The sequence below is a fragment of the Cryptomeria japonica genome, chromosome 7, assembly GCF_030272615.1.
Source record: "Cryptomeria japonica chromosome 7, Sugi_1.0, whole genome shotgun sequence".
In the NCBI taxonomy this organism is placed as follows: Eukaryota; Viridiplantae; Streptophyta; class Pinopsida; order Cupressales; family Cupressaceae; genus Cryptomeria; species Cryptomeria japonica.
Window position 1 is genome coordinate 851,012,625 of NC_081411.1, and position 18,589 is coordinate 851,031,213.

General features: G+C 34.6%; 2 protein-coding genes across 2 annotated transcripts; both read left to right on the forward strand.

The window, feature by feature from the left end:
* Window positions 1-3,553: 3,553 nt before the first annotated feature.
* LOC131028918 (uncharacterized) lies at window positions 3,554-4,335 on the forward strand. The gene has a single exon (XM_057959292.2). The coding sequence runs from the start codon at window positions 3,673-3,675 to the stop codon at window positions 4,084-4,086; it is 414 nt and encodes a 137-aa protein (XP_057815275.1). The 5' UTR covers window positions 3,554-3,672; the 3' UTR covers window positions 4,087-4,335.
* A 4,372-nt stretch (window positions 4,336-8,707) lies between these two features.
* On the forward strand, window positions 8,708-9,477 carry LOC131028916 (uncharacterized). Its single transcript, XM_057959290.2, has one exon. It carries the CDS (start codon window positions 8,767-8,769, stop codon window positions 9,178-9,180), a length of 414 nt encoding a protein of 137 aa, XP_057815273.1. The 5' UTR covers window positions 8,708-8,766; the 3' UTR covers window positions 9,181-9,477.
* The last annotated feature ends 9,112 nt before the right edge of the window (window positions 9,478-18,589 follow it).

Consider the following 18,589-nt stretch of genomic DNA (forward strand, 5'->3'; position numbering starts at 1 on the left):
AAGGACTTGAACCGAGGTGTCACAAGAAAGATAAGGACTCTGAATGAAAGTTTTATAGGATGACTCGTTCTTATCATGAGGAATAAATGACGCAGTAACAATATTATATATTATATAATATATTATTAATATAAATAATATTGGATATCTAATATTATTCGATATTTGATATTCTTCCATCTTTTCATATGGGCGCCAACAATTTGGTCGATGCCTTTTCTCAAAGGTATTGGATATTAGATAATTTTCGATATCCGAAAACTTGTTTAGGATAGGGATAGAAGGGGAAAGGAAGAGGGAGAGGGAGAGATAAGGAGCAAAGGGGAAAGTTCTCGAGGGAGTGGGCAAGGGAGAGAAGGGGATAGGGAGAGAGAGAGATGGATAGAGAGAGAGGGGGATGAATAGAGAGAGAGAGAGAGAGAGAGAGAGAGAGAGAGAGAGAGAGAGAGAGAGAGAGAGAGAGAGAGAGAGAGAGAGAGAGGGGAGGGGAGAGATGAAAGTATCAACAAAGGAAGAGATGGTGGGAAAGGGAGAGGGAAGAGAGAGGGAGAGAAGGGAAAACAAAGAGGGGATTGGCAAAGGATAGGGGGGAGAGGGATAGGTAGGTAGATAAGGGAAAATGGAGAGAAGGGAAAAGAGATCTAGAGATAAGAGATAAAATAATTAGATTGAGGGGGAGAGGGGAGAGATGGAAGTGTAAAAAAAGGGAGAGGGAGAGAAGGGGAAAGGGTGAGGGTGTGGGCAAGGGAGAGGGGTGAGAAAGGGAGAGAAGGGTAAAGAGAGAGGACCTTGTCCACACCCTCTCCCTTTTCCCTTCTCTCCCTCTCTCTTTTTTGATACTTCCATCTCCTTTCCTCTACCCCTCCCCCTAATCTCTCTCTCTCTCTCTCTCTCTCTCTCTCTCTCTCTCTCTCTCTCTCTCTCTCTCTCTCTCTCTCTCTCTCGATACTTCCATCTCCTCCTCTCCCCTCCCCCTAATATCTCTCTCTCTCTCTCTCTCCCTTGCCCACCCCCTTGAACACTTCCCCCCCTCTCTCTCTCCCTCTCTCTTTTTTGATACTTCCATCTCGTCCCCTCTTCCCTCCCACTAATTACTCTCTCTCTTCTAGATTCCCCCTCTCTCTCTCTCCCTTCTCTCTCTCTCTCTCTCTCTCTCTCTCTCTCTCTCTCTCTCTCTCTCTCTCTCTCTCTCTCTCTCTCCCCTTATCTCCTTCTCCCTCTCCCTTTCTCACTATCCTAAACAAGGTATCGAATATCGAATATTATCTGATATCCGATACCTTTGTGAAAGGGCGCTAACCAAATTGTTGGCGCCCATATGAAAATATATTAGATGTCGGATAATATTTGATTCTTTTTATTATTAATATATTTATAATATATAGTAATATATAAATTAATAAATTATAATATTAATATATAATATAATATATTATTAATATAAATAATATATTATATATATGAAAAACAAAATAATAATCGAATATCCGTTACCTCCAACAAAAATCTGTAGCCTTGGTATTTGCCTTGGGATTGCTTTGGGATTTGGCTAGGACATGCCAAACCTAAAAGGTTAATTGAAAAAACATGTTTAGGAGTTTTCCTTGTTTTTCCAGACTTCACGTTTTCCAGACTTCACTAAATATTTTTTCTTTAGCCAAAATTGATGAAATAAAAAGGGTTTTTTAAGGAGATTCTCAACTTTCCAACAATATAAATTTTGCCTTATTTTGACTTTAATAAATAATATTGTTCATTTTCTAATTGAATTTTGACTAAAGTCCTAATTGATAGGCTGATTGAAAAACATCTATAACTCTCAAATGATTTCACATTTTTTGAATCTAAAACATGTGTCACATTCTATGCTTCACATACTATAGGATTAAAGAAAAAAAAAGAATTTCATTAAGTTTTGACCAAGTTATGGTGGTCAGACATATGAGTTTTTATATTTTTAAAAAGATAGAGTAAAAAATTCATAATTAATTATTTATTTCAAAAAAATAATATAAAAAACATGTGTCATATCCAGACACGAGTCTTCTACTTATATCTAAAATCTTATAAAAATTTAATGATTTCATTGTGGTTAGGGTGATCAGACAGACACCTGCTTCTTATCTTTTTCTTGAGATTTTAGTACTACTACATTGAAATTTCAATTTTTTGTCAAATAGATTTTTTATTTATTTATTTTTATTTTTTCAGAAAACTACTAGTATCTTATAAACTACATTCAATTTTCTATAGATGCCATTCTTACATATATTTTTAAATAATGTCTGTAACTTATTCAAATTTTTACGTCAAGTTGCCTAACTCCGTTTTTCTGATTTTTCATTGCGACTTAAGGGCTTGTTTGGCCCACCATGATCCTACACACCCATATAATATAGATTTAGTTTTGTGCCACCTCTTCCCTAATATATTTGGTTATCTTGGTCACTACCATCATTTCATTATTCCTCTCTTGCTATCTCACTATTTATATTAGATTATAGAGAATGATCCAAATTGTTGATAAATTTTTTACATATTCAAATCCAGAAATCTTGTACAATTGTTTACAAAAATATGTAATGTAAAATAATATTAGCAACTTATCAAGAGAGATTATTTGTTGTTATGGGGAGGAAAAGTAGTAAATATTTTATAAGAAATCAAGACATTTAATATTAACAACTTATCAAGAGAGTAAATTTATTGTGATTTTATCCCTAACAAAATTCTTAATATTTTAACGTGAAGGACTTTTAGGGTAGATCTAGATACTTTGCTCAATATAGACAAGGAAATAATTAGGTTGCAAACTATCAATGAAGACTAGTAGCACAAATTTTATACATCACGTGATAGTGCTATTGGTCATTAAGAAGGCTTTGGAGATGTAGACTTTAAATGTGATTGTATGCCTCATGGACACCCCTACATAACATAGTACATTCATATTTATCTTCATGATTTGTAGGTTTTTGGTCATGTTTGAAAGGATATATAGTAGAATTAAAGCTCCCACTTCTACCTTGAGACCTTTGTTGCAGGGGGACCATCATTTGCTAGATATCCTAACACTTGACCTCATGTACCATACAAACATTTGCAACTATCATACTGATAACTTTCCTAATTGACCTTCCACACCTCTTCGACGTACCCATTACACACCAAAATACAATTGCTAGTTTTATAAAATTATAAACAATACACTTCTTTTTTACTACTTTTAAACCAAAAAAATTATCAAAAATCTTCCCTATATATTTAATGATTTTAAATTAGGCGTGCAGGTGGTGGTTTTCCAATTACGAGGTTTTCCAAGTACATAAGAGACTTCTCCTCCACGATAACAAATAAAACAGTAAGTCCATCGATATATACGAACTTTCTATCACTTAGGCACCAGTCCAAGGAGGAAATCCGCTCATACAAATAGCCTGCCAAACAGAAAACCTCAAAATCGGGCGGTTAATGCACAGATTCAATGTGACATCTTTAACCTTCCCTCTGATACCATTCACAAACTAATAAAATCATCCGGTGGAATCGAAGATAGTGGATTTCCCAAAGCCCACAGGAGGAACTATAAATAACATAGCACGAGAAGCACTCAAACACAATCTTGCCCAATCACATAGAATTGAAAGTTTGAAAGTGAAGTGATAAGAAGTCATGGAGGCAGAAAGAGCCGGAGCATTAGTGGTGATGGGTCACACGGAAGGCATGAAACAGGCAGGAGCTCTTCTCAAGGAATTTGGGCTTCCAGAAGGACTGTTGCCTCTTGCAGATGTGGTGGAAGTGGGTTATGTGAAGAGCAGTGGTTACATGTGGATTGTACAGAAGAAGAAGGTGGAACACACTTTCAAGCTCATCTCTAAGCAGGTCAGTTATGACAAAGACATCCATGGGTACATTGAGGCGGGGAGAATAAAGAAACTGAACGGAGTGAAGGCAAAAGAGTTGATCATCTGGGCTCCTGTCAGCGATATCATTTTGGAGAATCCTCCAACCGGGAAACTACAGTTCAAAAGCCTGGCTGGAATCACTAAGACTTTTCCCGTTGATGCATTCGCTGCAGGCCAGTAATACCTTGAGATTACAAAAAACTGATTAGTTTATCCATTAGTTTTACATTCCATGCTTTCAGTTTCAATCTCTGAGATTATTATTGTAGCAAGATCGTAATGTTTTCCAATTCCCCCTTGTACGAGATCCATCGATCTCAGTTTGCAGATAGCGTAAACAAATTTCTGCATAGCCATGGCTAAACCATATTTGAGGATATGCACTGTTTACATGTTCGTTCTTATTATAATATTGTTTAACTGGTTTTTGGAGTGTGATCCTAGGACGATGTTATTTTGGTTCTATAATGACATATGGTGCGACTAACACGCAATGTTTGTCTCACATTTTTTACCGTAGATTTTTTATTGGATGGCTGAGATTGTGTAACACGTCGCTGTTAGTGACAGATTCTCCCATTTTGGAGCCAGAATAGCATCGTCGGTGATCCTAAATGTTGATGGTAAAAAATTCGTTAATACAATCGAATCTAGAAGCTCCACATTAATTTACTATGGATTGTGGAAGTTTGATATAATTGATAATTATTAGTGATTCTGGCTTTTTTTTTTCCTAAAATGAGATGCTAAAAATATTTTGAAAATGAATTATCTTCAATTTAATTGATAGAAAATCTAATTTCTTAAAAGACAATTAATATAGTATCATTATTATTGTGGCTGAAATAATGGTCAGCGCAAAGGAGGTCGATTGATTACATGATTCTTTAAGAAAAAAGGTTTAGGGGAAAAAATCCATTAGTTGAGCACGCTTCAATAGATGAGATAGCGTTTGTTGATTTAATGTTCAATAATTTTGATAATATAGCACTAATAGTTGTGACTTTAAAGTTGTTAGTATTGATCATGAGTATATAGTTATGCATATTTGTGATTTTTATATTTATGACAAATTATTTGGAGTTAACAACAATACGTGAATACTTGTAAGGATTTGTTTAATTGATGGGGATATATGTAGTTTTTTACATGGTAGATATCTAGTTCTTCAACATTTTAGTTTGTAAGTTTTTTATTTCTAGTTGACAACATGTTACATGTGTTATTGGGTTTTGCACCATCTTATAACCAACATAGATTTGTGGGAAGACCTTGAAATCCTCTCTTTTTTATATTATCCTAGGTGAGGCATTTTTTATAACACACTAACAACTTAAAGAGATTGCACTTGGGTGAGCTAAATTTATTCCAAAAAAAATTTAGCAAGGAAAATCCCTACTCAAACCTTTTTTATGCTCTAAAAAATGATAACCAAGAGCAACCAAATAGGATCCTTTAGGTTCATGACCTCCACATAAGAATATACATCCTCTCCAAGGAGAAACAAAGATAAATAGAAAAATGGAAGTAAGAGTAGCCCAAGATTTAAACATTCTTCCTCTAAGCCAACCAATGGGCTCTGTACAATGATATTTTTGGGGACCCTCCAAATAGTAGAGTTCTTAAGAACTACTACTTTTGACCATCATACACCTTGAAAATATTTGTAAATGGTAGGGGGATGGGTATATTTCTTTGTTCTGGCTATAGATTTGTCCCTGTCGGGCCGAACTACTAAAGGGTCAAAAGTGGGGAGATGGTCAGATAATTGGGAGATGAAAATCCAAGAAACATTACAAAAAATAGCTCCATCCCTTTTATTGATAATCTATAATAGACCTTCCTTAACAAAAGAATCCCCTTCATAACGTTGTTTCAAACTATATATACTTTCGTAACCATTTCCATTTAGGTAATATCATCCTTAGGAACTTCTCCCAAATATTTAAAATTAAGAATTCTCACTCAAAGTTTCTCTCAATGCTTGCATCATCTCTAGTATAATTTAGTAGTTGAAGCCTCGTAATTGAATTCAATTTTCCTTAGCCCAAGTCCACCATACCTTTTAGGATTATAGATTTTGTCCAAACTAACTAAACTACCCTTTTAGGTTCAAATTCCCCACCCATAAGAATTTTCAAGAAAGAGTATCAAATTTCATGAATAAACTCTTAAGGGGTGATAAAACTTAAAATAAAAGATTGGGAGAGCCTACAAAATGTATTAAAAAAACATTAATTCAATTTGAATAAAAGATAACCACATGAATATCCAATTACTAACCCTCATATGAAATCTATCAATAATTATCTCACTTATCATGTTTTAGATTTCCAACTTAGATAAAGGGATCTCTTATAATCCAAGGGGAGATTACCTATTTTAAATTTAAAGATCTAAGCAATCTTTACTGGATAAGCATGAGAGAATGAAAAAAGGAAATTTTGGATTTATCTTAAATAATTAGGTGACCTAAAGTAATAAAACATATAATCCAAGACTTTCCTAAATTTGAATGCCTCGCTAACTTTTAAAACCCCCATTTAGGCTAACATCATCCATTAACAATAGGTGGGAATGAGGTTCATGGTAAGCCTAACACCAACCCTAGATGACACTATTAGCTCTTTGATGCTTAATTAATTTATCCGAATATTTTCCCATTCAAATATAAATTTATTGAGAAAGTGGATCTCCTTTTGAGAGTATTTTAGAAGCAAATAAGAGAAAAGGAATGCCATTAGTAATAAATAAGGTAGAAGAATCTACACAACATTAGATAATCAATCCACCACAAGAAAATTCCAAGTTGGTAACACATTCTTGAGGAAAGATCACCTAACTCTATCATATGATTTGGACATGTCCAACTTAATGATTTTCCCCCCCTTAAAATTAGACATATAATGGGTAGTTTTCATGAAATAATAATATCTGGCATCCTTTAAAAAATCTCCCTTGCTCAAATAAATTAAGAGAGGCTAGCAACTTCTTCAAATGGTCAACAATAAGTATAGTGATTATGCTACATAAGTACATTGCAAATGGATATGAGATGAAATAAATAAAAAAAAATAGCCTCGATTTAAAAAAAAATCAAGGCTAGAAAGATAAAATTGATAGATTTAAGCATCTACTTGTTGGTCTATGATTCATCGACCACCTCTAAAAGATAAAGTTTCAGAATATCTCAAGATTCTTAGAAAAAATTGCAATGAAAGCATTGTGATCAAATTATTTTCCTTTCTTCATTTAAAATACAATAATTTCAACTCTCTCTCTCTCTCTCTCTCTCTCTCTCTCACACACACACACACACACACACACACACACACACACACACACACACACACACACACACACACACACACACATAGGGGGGGAGATAATATAAAAAAAAACCAAAGAGATATACATTCTAAAATGATTTGCACCTCTTTCAAAGTCTTAAGGTCATTTACCATGAACAAGGTAGAAAAATATGAAATTTCCTCAAGGATATCTTGGAAAGAGGTGAGTTAGTCTCCTTGAGCTAAGAAGAGAGATAATATAACATTTCCACTTGTCCCTTTTTAATATAATTAAGGGGAAAAATGTCTTCTTATTGTTCGAATGTGAAGTCTAGCCCTTCATTTATAATGCTTCAATTCTTCAAACTATTTATCTTGTAAGGACCCACTAGTCCTAACCTTAGAAAAACTAACATAACTGATTCCTAATTAAATCTAAGTAATTTTTCACTTACATAATTGCAATGTGTTTAAATAAATGAATAACTATCAACATTATTATGAGTGCATTCACTGAAAAGAATAATATAAAGTAAGATCCATAAGTTATGAATAAGGAATGACAACATGGATAAATACAAACAAGTTAAAATAAAGATAACCACATGTTAATGTTTATGAAAAATGACTTTTACAAACTAACTTCTAACCCAAGCGTAACGTATTCAAGGAAAACTCATCAAAGAGAATGCTTACGTAATGGTTCGTGCATATGATTAATGTAAACTTAAAGTATGCATTAACTTAAACAGCATTCATGAAATGAAGGAAAACCAAGCATGGAACACACATTCCACAATCATACACAAGTAGGACACGTGTTAGTGGGTTAGTGGTTAGTAGTTTTCCTTATTTTCTGTCAGTTGAAGAAGATCAGACAGCTTAAATCACACACACTAAGCTTTGATTTCTAGACTTAAAAGTATTAAAACGCTCAAAATTGACTGACATTCTTTACGTTTAATATATTGCTTAATGTATGATTTAAGACTGGCCGAAGAAGATACATACTAGAAAATGCAATTACTAAGATTATTTCAAAAGAGAAACCAGAATTCTATAAAGCTTCTCTTACAAGGTAGCAATAGGCGTTGCTAAGCAGCTGACTTCTTTTTTAAATTGGGCGTGCCATCTTGTGCTTGTTTTTCAATTACAAGGTAATTAGATTAGTTTGCCCGGCCTCAAACAAAATAGGTGAGCGCATTGCATACGCCATTTAACCACGACCTTCTGTCTCCTGGAAAACACTAAATACATCGATATATACAAACCTTGTATTGTATTACTTGGGCACCTGTCCAATGACAAAATCTTCTCACACAAAGAGCCTGCTAAACAGAAAACCCCAAAATGGGACGATCCACACATAGATTATAGGTCACATCTTTAACATTCCCCCTGATACCATTCGCAAAGCAACAAAATCATCCGGAAGAATCAAAGAAAAAATTTCCAAGATGGTGGATTTCCCAAAGTCCATAGGAGGAACTATAAATACCATATTATGAGAAGCACTCAAACCCATTACTGCTGAATTACATAGAATCGATAGTGAAGTGACATAAGAAGACATGGCATCAGAGAGGGAGGGAGCAGTAGTAATGAAGGGGCACACAGAAGGGATGAAGCAGGCAGGAGCTCTTCTCAAGGAATTCGGGCTTCCAGAAGGACTGTTGCCTCTTGAAAATGTGGTGGAGGTGGGTTATGTGAAGAAAACTGGTTACATGTGGATTGCCCAGAAGAAGGAGGTGGAGCACACTTTCAAGCTCATCTCTAAGCAGGTCAGTTATGACACAGACATACATGGATACATTGAGGTGGGGAGAATAAAGAAACTGAAGGGAGTGAAGGCAAAAGAGTTGCTCATCTGGGCCTCTGTCAGCGATATTATCCTGGAGACTCCTCTGACCGGGAAAATACAGTTCAAGAGCTTCGCCGGAATCACCAAGACTTTTCCCGTCGAGGCATTTGCTGCAGGCCAGTGATGGTTCCCAAGTAGAAATAGTAGCACATAGATTATCTTATATACCCACTTACCGTATCTGCCTGGTTTGTCCATTAGTTTTAAAACTGTGCTTTCAATTGCTATGATTATCTTAGCAAGATAATAATATTTTTCCAATTCCACCCTTGTATGAGATGCATCTATGTTCGCAGGTAGTATGAACAGAGTTACTGTATGGCCGTGGCTAAACAGTATTTGAAGATGCAATGTTTACATTTTCGGTCTTATTGATTGTGCAAAAACTATAATAGAAGTTTTGGGTTTTCTTTAAATTTTACTTTGCAGATGTTTTCCATAATGGTAGAGAAATAAAATATATTCATTTATCTGTCAAATTTCATACGACACTAAGGTGAAGATCATTTGGATCATAAGGCTCAATATTATAACAGGTCATGTTGTGTCATGTCTACGGTTAAGAGATAGAGAGACAAATAGATTCGAAACAATCTATTCCTTTAAAATTCGACTTAGAGTAGTTAACCTTGAGACAAATAAATTACTTACAGCAGATTTTAAAACAAATGAGAGTGGACGCTCAACAAAAACTAAAAGTAATAAGTCAAATAAAATTAAAATCAGTAACACACAAACTTCTAATAAAGCATTATATGAATATGTTCTACATGATGTTCATTGTTTATTTTTGTTGAGACTATGAAGTCCAACAGTCATATGATCTTTCGTCTTCTCTCGTCTTTTCATTTACTAGCTAAATATTTGTATAAATAGATGAATATAGATCATGTACTGTATACTTATTAATACAACATATTTCCCTACTTTCCGATGGATGTAGTCTTTAATGGTGAACCATGTAATTTCTCGTGTTATGTGTTTTGTCTCTATTTTTCATTTTGTTGTTTTGTATGTGTTTATTAGTTTATCTACTTGTTAAAACTCAACAATTGGTATAAGAGCTCAATTAGAGCCAACGAGCATTTGTGAAGAAATTGAGCAGATATGGAAGATGCTAGTGCTCTTATTTTAACTACAATAGAAACTATAGAAAATGTCTAGGTGCTTGATACGGGAGCATCATTTCATACTACTTTGTGCAAGAAGTTTTTCAAAATCTTTCAAAGCGGTAATTTTGGTAAGGTATTTCTTGCAGATGATAAATCTTTTAATTGTTGGTGTAATTATTTATTCATATTAGATATAATTACTCTTTACTTAGGTACATGCATAACATAGTAGTTTGCATATGAGACACTTAGGGAGATGTGCATACATTGAGAGTGTGTATGTAGAAGAATTTCCACCTTTTATGGTGTGATCTTGTTGTTACATTCCACTTTTGGTGGGTGATCCACCTCATGTGGAATATTTTACTATTCCTCCTACCTACCTCTACCTACCCTTGCATTTCATTGAGCCACATGTCATTATTGCGTGCTCTCTTGTCTCTTAGCCTTGCCTTTATAAGCAGGTTCATCTACAGTGTATATAACTTGATGATCTAGTTGATCAGTATTTTCATCTTGATTGGAGTACAATTTATTCTTATCAATCTATTTTGTCTCTCTATTGTACTATTCATTATGCCCTAGATCTTGACAATCTTCAACAAATTCTCACATGGTATCAGAGGCTATAGGGCTTCACTGAGTAGTCATTTTTGGAGGCTTTTATTTTTCGGATCTAAGGAGCTGCTCATTTTGGGTGCATCCTATGGCGATTTGGATCTCACTGTTGTGTCTGGGTGGCCATTTCCATGAATTTTGAGTATAAACTCGGCCTATTTTGGTGAAAGTGAATTTCAGGGCCTTGGAGAAAAAAATTTAGCCTATAAGGTTAGCAATACGACTTTGAAAAAAAATAATAATAAAAATATGTATTTCATTTCTGCAAAATATTTATTTATTCTGCATTATTATTTTTTTGCAAGTTATTTTATATGTAATTTCTTTTTGGTTTGATTGTAAAAATTTTCCTTCCGGTGGCCATGCATCTATTCCTGTTGTTGCTTCTACGTTGGCCCATGTTGTTCCTTTCCGACACCGCAACTGCTGCCCCCGACAAACTCCTCACCTGGCCTGGTTTCTCCGACGATGATCTTTTTTCCGACCGCCCACAGCTCCGACAGTCGTGTCTTCCCCACTCCGACAATTTGCTTTCTGGCCCCACCACCGCTTGACGACCCCATTCTTCTCCGACCAATTCTTGTTCGACCAGTGCATTGCTCTGCGGTGACTCAACATTGTCGTCCCTGCCTTCTCCAAGCAGCCTCTCCTTATTTGCTCACCTGGCCGACATGCGGTGCCTTGTCAGCAGCCACACAGTGTCACGTGGCGCCGTCGTATTAGGCCACAGTCACCTATACACTCAGTAAGCGCCACATAATATTGCCACACCAGTGTACGGAGAATACAATCATCATCCACATAAGCACTCCATACAGCCTAGTCACCCTGCCACGCAATAGTACATCTTGCCACATCACAATGCCACTTGTGTCATCCAGTCAGCATGCAGAATACAGTCACTGTGCCCCCATAATTAGTTCGAGCCAATCAGATTTCGACATGTGTCACAGTTTGTACAGTACAGACAACCTGTGTAGGGGTGCGACAACCAGATGACAGTCAGATGATCGTCAATTTTAAGCTAGTGGAATATTGACGTCATCACTAAGTCGGCATTTTAGAAAAATTTTGGACCCCTCGCCATTTGGCTTTTTGATTTTGCAATTCAACTTCAAGAGGCCATATCTTGCTCATTTTAGCTCCTTTTTTGGTGCAATTTTTTTTATTTTGGCTAATTTTTCGTTCTCTTTGCAGTGGTCAAGGAATTTTCCGATTTTGATGGACATATTTTTCACAAGTTGCAGTTTTTTATGACTGTACCTGTCTAATCCTCAATTTTGCAACTTCAGAGGCTTCGTTTGGGGGTCATACGACCTCCTTTTCAGGTGCCATTTTTTTTGAAAGTGCATATTTTTTTGTCTAGTTTCATAGTATTCCATCTGTTTGCAGTGATTTTGAGTAGAATACTTTCAGTATTTGGTCATTTTTGGCCTATTTGGTACTTATATTTTGCTTGGATCTCAGTTTAGATCACTTGCAATATTTTTTGGGGTCTCTTATAGCTTATTTGAGGTAGTTGTAAAGTTTAAATTAGAAGTCCACCTTGCCTTGTTTTGCAAGTGGCCATTGTACACACACTAAGTATAAATTGCCAAATCATCATTTTGGGGGGGTTTTCTTGAATGAGTGATTTGGGGGGGTGTCTTGTGTGATTGTGACTCTCTCTATCTTATGTTTTTTCATTTTGGTGCTATGGGTTCTCCTAAATTTGGGGGGGTGTCGTGTGTGATTGTGCCTCTCTCTATCTTATGTTTTTTCATTTTGGTGCTATGGGTTCTCCTAAATTTCCACTTTTAACTTCACATAATTATGTAACATGGAAGGTTAAGGCATGGAGTAAACTAATGGAAAAATGACTCATTCATTATGTAAATGGAACAATATCAACGCCACCGGGTGAATTCACAAAGCTGGTTCCCACTTTTGCCAATGAAGATATTTGGCGAAAGTGGGAACTTCGATTTTCTAGGTGTTCGAGCGAAATAGTGGTATTCGCTCAAACTACCCCTGGGAGTTCGAGCGAACCACGTTGCGGACTTGGGTTCGCTCGAACCGCGGGTGACTTTGTACGGGCTGAAATCAAGCCTATTGGTTCGAGCGAATGGGGGTTTGCTCGAACCATAATGGATTCGACCGAACCCCATTCACTCGAAGTATTGTTCATTCGAACCCTCTAATTTGAGGTTTCTCCCAAAAAATTTCAGAATTCTGAAGAATTAATGAATTTGGAGCTCTGGTTCAAAGCACAAATGAAATAATCTTGATAACCCAAAAATATTAGATTGTAGTACTTGGAGCAAGCTTTCCAACGAGTATAATTTTGTTATATTTTGAATTTATTATGTTCTTGTTTTTTTAATTTTATGGAAAATTGGTTTTTCATCGAACATGAACTTCTTTGTTCAACGCATTGGGAAAAATAAGAAACTAATTCAAAAAAAATCTGAAAAAAATCTATGCCCCTGGTATTGATGTCTTCTTTCTAATAAAAAAAATAAATATGATTTTCGATTTATATAGAACAAGTTATGTGTTCAAACGTAAACCTATGTCTAAATTATGACTAGTCGGACTTCAAAACTTTATAAAATGAAAAATATTGAACATATAACTATAAAACCAAATGCAAGCCCTGGATATTGATGTTCCAAACCAAAATTCGAAAGAATTGAGTTTTTATCATTTATAGAAAAAAAGTTATACATTTCGGGAGGCACCTCACTCTTAAAAAATGTAGTTTATTGTAAAAAACTACTTTTCGAGGGAGATGGAAAATTTTAAAAACAAATCCTTCAAAAAAATTTGAAAAAAATGTATATAGAATCTACAAACAAAATGCTAGAAATCACTAATTTACATCATCTTCAAATTTTTAATAGTTTAAAAGTTATAGTTCTCAGAAGTTGAAGATTATTTTAAAAATGTACATCTCAGTGTCAAAAGTGGCAAAAAAGTGGGAACCATTATTGTGAGTTCACCCCACCTGATCCTAAGGCTGATCCTAATGCTCAAGTTGAACGACTCACTAAAAATTCTATGGCACTTGGAACATTGAGAAAATATGTATTAGATGACCTCATTTTTCACATTGAGAAGTGTACAAAAATTAAAGAGGCTTGGGATATTTATGAAAAATTGTATGGCCAAGTTGATGAGATTAAGGGCTACAAGCTTGATAGTGAACTCACAACATTGGATCCCAAGGGTTTTGATACAATGCAAGATTTTGTCACAAAATCAAATGAGCTAAGAGCAAAGCTAAATGATTGTGGCATTGATAAAAAGGATGCTCAATTGGTTTACAAATTATTGGACAAGCTTCCATTAGAGTATGTAGCCTTTGTATCTATCTTTGACACCCATTGGTTGGCTCAAGGTGCCTCCTACACTCCAACATCCTTTGATGCATTCACGAAGATGTTGATTCTTGAGCAATCTAAGTTGACCAAGATGGGGATTCTAAAATATTCAAAGTCACAAGCATTGGTGGCTAATAAAGGGAATCAAAGCAATCAAGGAAAATGCAAAAACCAAAAGCAACCTAAGCTCAAACAAGATGGAGCACAATCATCCTCTCCACAACAAGGTGATTCCACATCCTCACCTAAGAGGAAATCATATAAGGACTTTTTTTTTGTGCATATTGCAAGAATTCAAGACATGATGAACAACGTTGTTACAAGAAGGATATTGATGAATTGAAAGATCTTCTTGAGAAGAACGAAATCAATTTGCCTTCTAGAATGTCTACATCGGCTTCTTTTTCCAAAGGAAAGGATAAAGGGAAGGATCATACTTTTGGTACAGATAAAGGAAAGGGACAAGCTCTTTGTGCTACTACAAGTCATGATTCAAGGAGATGGCTTCTAGATTCAGGGGCTTCTCATCATAAGGCATCTTCGCAGTCTATGTTTTCTTCATTTGAGCCTTGCATCATGCCACAAATTTTGATAGGCAATCATACATACATGGATGTGATTGGGAAAGATCTATTGCCATTGGGGATAACTCCTTCAACGATGTGTTGTGTGTACCCCATTTGACAAACAATCTTATCTCCATCTATCAAATCACACATGGGGCAACAAGGAAAACTATGGAGTTCACACCTGATTCAGTTATCATCAGAGACTTGGAGACTAGAGCTATCATTGCCACTGGGGTGGTTGATCATGCATGTCGGTTGTACTCCTTCTCACATTTTGCTCCTATTGATGAGGTTGATTCTTCACATGATGATTCAAATTTGGAGGAGAACTTTGGGTACTTGAACTCGGGGATTCTCACATGTGACCCCATTCTTGAGCCTTCCATTTCATCTCCTTCTATTTATATCACATCACCTATTTCACCTGATGATGCAGATGTTGTGACAATTTTGCCTTCTTGTGATTCAGTGCAGCAGGGTACATATATTGTCTTCCAACTTCAGTTCATTGGGATGACTACTTGATAGACATTACAGGTTTGTTTGTGGAGTCCTACATTGTAGATTTGGGAGACATCATTAATGACATTCATCTTCTCTTTGATGAAGATGATCCCTCTTTGATTGTTGTGAGAGAACATTCTGACCCTCTTGTGCATTCTCTACATGATCCTTTTTTTGAGGTTGATATTATTGTAGATTCTTATGTACAACAATTGGAGGAGGTCTCTTTATCCTTAGAGGAGACCTATGAGTCTTTGGATCTTGTTCTACATTCATCTCCACTAGATCTTGGAGTGCTTTTTTCAGTAGTGTGGATCAGTACACCACCTTTGGAGGGGGTATCTTTCAACATCGACATGGGGACACTTGAGCAGTTTTCAAAGATTTCATATATCATGAGTTTTTTTCCTACACCTTCCCTTCATGATTGGGGAGGCTTCATGGATACACCTTTGGTTTTGTTTCATCCTAAGGGGAGGAACATTGTTCGACATTCGTGGAGCAGTTTCTTCATTCAGTTTCGATCTTCTACCATTGGTGCAGATTCTACATTGAGGGGAGGCTACTTGGTCTCTCTTCTTCTCTCATATGGGGGGGGCTTTTTCCTCACATGGGGTTTTGTCCTTCACATAAATATTTGAGAGTTCTTTGTATATAGTTTCCATCTCTCTTTTGGGGGAGGGTTTTTTCCCATTGGGTTTTTCTCTCTTTCCCCGCTTTATGGGAGATTGTATTTGCATTTGTACATGGGTACCTAACATGGCCTTGTAGCCAGGACCCATCTTGCATTTCTTAGTCGAATTGTAGACTTAAGTGCAATCCCCTAAGTTGCACTTAAGGGGGGTGTTGGTGTAATTATTTATTCATATTGGATATAATTACACTTTACTTAAGTTTACTTAGGTACATGAATAACATAGTAGTTTGCGTATGAGACACTTAGGGAGATGTGCATACATTGGGAGTGTGTATGTAGGAGAATTTCCACCTTTTATGGTGTGATCTTGTTGTTACATTCCACCTTCGGTGGGTGATCCACCTCATCTGGAATATTTTACTATTTCTCCTACCTACCTCTACCTATCATTGCATCTCATTGAGCCACATGTCATCATGTTGTGCTCTCTTGTCTCTTAGCCTTGCCTTTATAAGCATGCTCATCTACATTGTATGTAACTTGACGATCTAGTTGATCAGTATTTTCATCTTGGCTTGAATACAGTTTATTCTTATCAATCTATTTTGTCTCTGTATTGTACTATTCATTGTGCCTTAGATCTTGGCTATCTTCAATAAATTCTCACAAATATTGTTGGAAAATGAGATATTTTGTTGAAACTAACAAATGGAAATAGTTGGCCACTAAGAGATGTTAGGTATTTTTCTCAGCTTAAAAATAACTCAATTTTAATTGGGTAATTGGTCTCTCAAGGATTCAGTGTTTCTTTTAAATCAAATAGATGGAAGGTGACCAAAAGGGCCTTAGTAATTGCAAAAGGCTGCAAATTAGGCATCTTGTATGTAGAGAGAGACACTAAAGTGGGAGTTGTTCAACCCATGCTGACTACTTTATTTCCTATGTAGTCTCTATCATTGTGTGAGGCTTTGACTACTCAAAAGAGGATTTTGGAGAAATTCGATGTTGTAGCTGACTCAATTATTGATGAATTCTTTAGTATCTCAGAATCTGGTGGTGACATGTAGCAGATACAATAAATGAAAGGTGTTGTGGCTGCCAAGGTTGAAGGAGATGGAGACTCACCAATATCTGTATTGGAAGATGAGGGATTTCATCATGTTAAACACAAAATGGAATCAACTGAAGAAAAATATGAATCATTGATCAAAACTATTTATTAACAATTTTTATTTATTAATTGCATCAACTTTTCAAACAAAGAAAATTATAATAAAAATATATTATTTCAAATAATATCATTTTAATTAAACGTTTTAACTGTTCCAACATTATTAATATATTTTTTTATTATTACAATAATAAATTACAAATAACTAATAACTAATAACTATTACATAGAATTTATTTAAAAATCTTTCAACATGTTGAACATAATATACATGAATTTAATACGAACCTCACATCTACAAATGAAATTAAATGATTTTGAAAGAGTCCATCAAAGATACATTTTTTTGAGTGCAAGGCCCTCACACTACAAAGAATGAGGTTGGAATTGTTTCTAAGATGCATACTCCCAATCAAATAGTTGATATAAAACCTTGAAAAACAAATATTAACTAAAACAACAACCAAAAAAATAGAATTTTTTTTAATTACAAACACAAAAAATTGTAAAGGGCTAATACCTTTTCAATTGCATTTCTTAAAATTTTAGAAAACCTAGTTTTGTGGAGTATAGACTAGGGGAGAGGGACTTGTAGTCATGTAGGCTAACTTTGTCAACATGTAACCATTACATAAAATATTGTAAGACTTCCATTTATTTTAGAAATATAAAGTGGACACTTATCTACTCATCATCTAAATCATAAAATAGTGTCTAGTGCGAAGTGTCTTAAACATGACTTTTTAAAGATCCAATGAAAACATAATCTAAAACTCCCTAATAGTTGAAGAAGAAAAAATTCATTTGTTAATATAATATAATATTTTTATTTAAAATATAACTTATATGTAACCTAAATGGACCAATTACCTATTAGTAATCATAAATCTTTGTTATCTCTAACTTTTATATCCAACACAAATAGACCAATAGTTGAACACAAAACTATATGTTGTTATAAAAATAACACATTATTATATAAAATACAACTTATGTCCAACAAGAATGGACCAATAGTTGAACACAAAAATTATTTGTTATTATAAAAACAACACTTTAATGTTTGTGATACTTAAAATGCATGAAAAGCAAAAAAAAACATATTATTATTTTTTAATTTAATTTAATTTATTTTCTCCTCCCATGCACTCAATTAACGAATTTCTAATTATTTAATGTTGATTATATCTTTACTTCCATCTCTCAACTATCAGTCAATTTGTCTATGTCCATCATGCAATCAATAAACCTCTAATTATCTCAATCTAATATTATTAATTATGGGGGATTGAAATGTCCCTACATAAAGTCCACTTTTTTATCTCAATATTATAATGAAAAATCTAAAAAATAATAATATATTAATAATAATTATAATATCATAATATAATAATAATAATTCAATATTAATTACAATATAATAATATAATAAAATTTTAAGTGGAATAGTGAATAGATAAATAAAACTATCTAAAATAAATATATTGTAAATAAATATTCTATAAATAAATAAAAATATATAGATATTTATTAGTTTTATTTATTTATCTTAAAATATTT

Coding starts and splice junctions, on each gene's coding strand:
- LOC131028918 (XM_057959292.2), top strand. CDS start 3,673: ATGGAGGCAGAAAGAGCCGGAGCATTAGTGGTGATGGGTCACACGGAA.
- LOC131028916 (XM_057959290.2), top strand. CDS start 8,767: ATGGCATCAGAGAGGGAGGGAGCAGTAGTAATGAAGGGGCACACAGAA.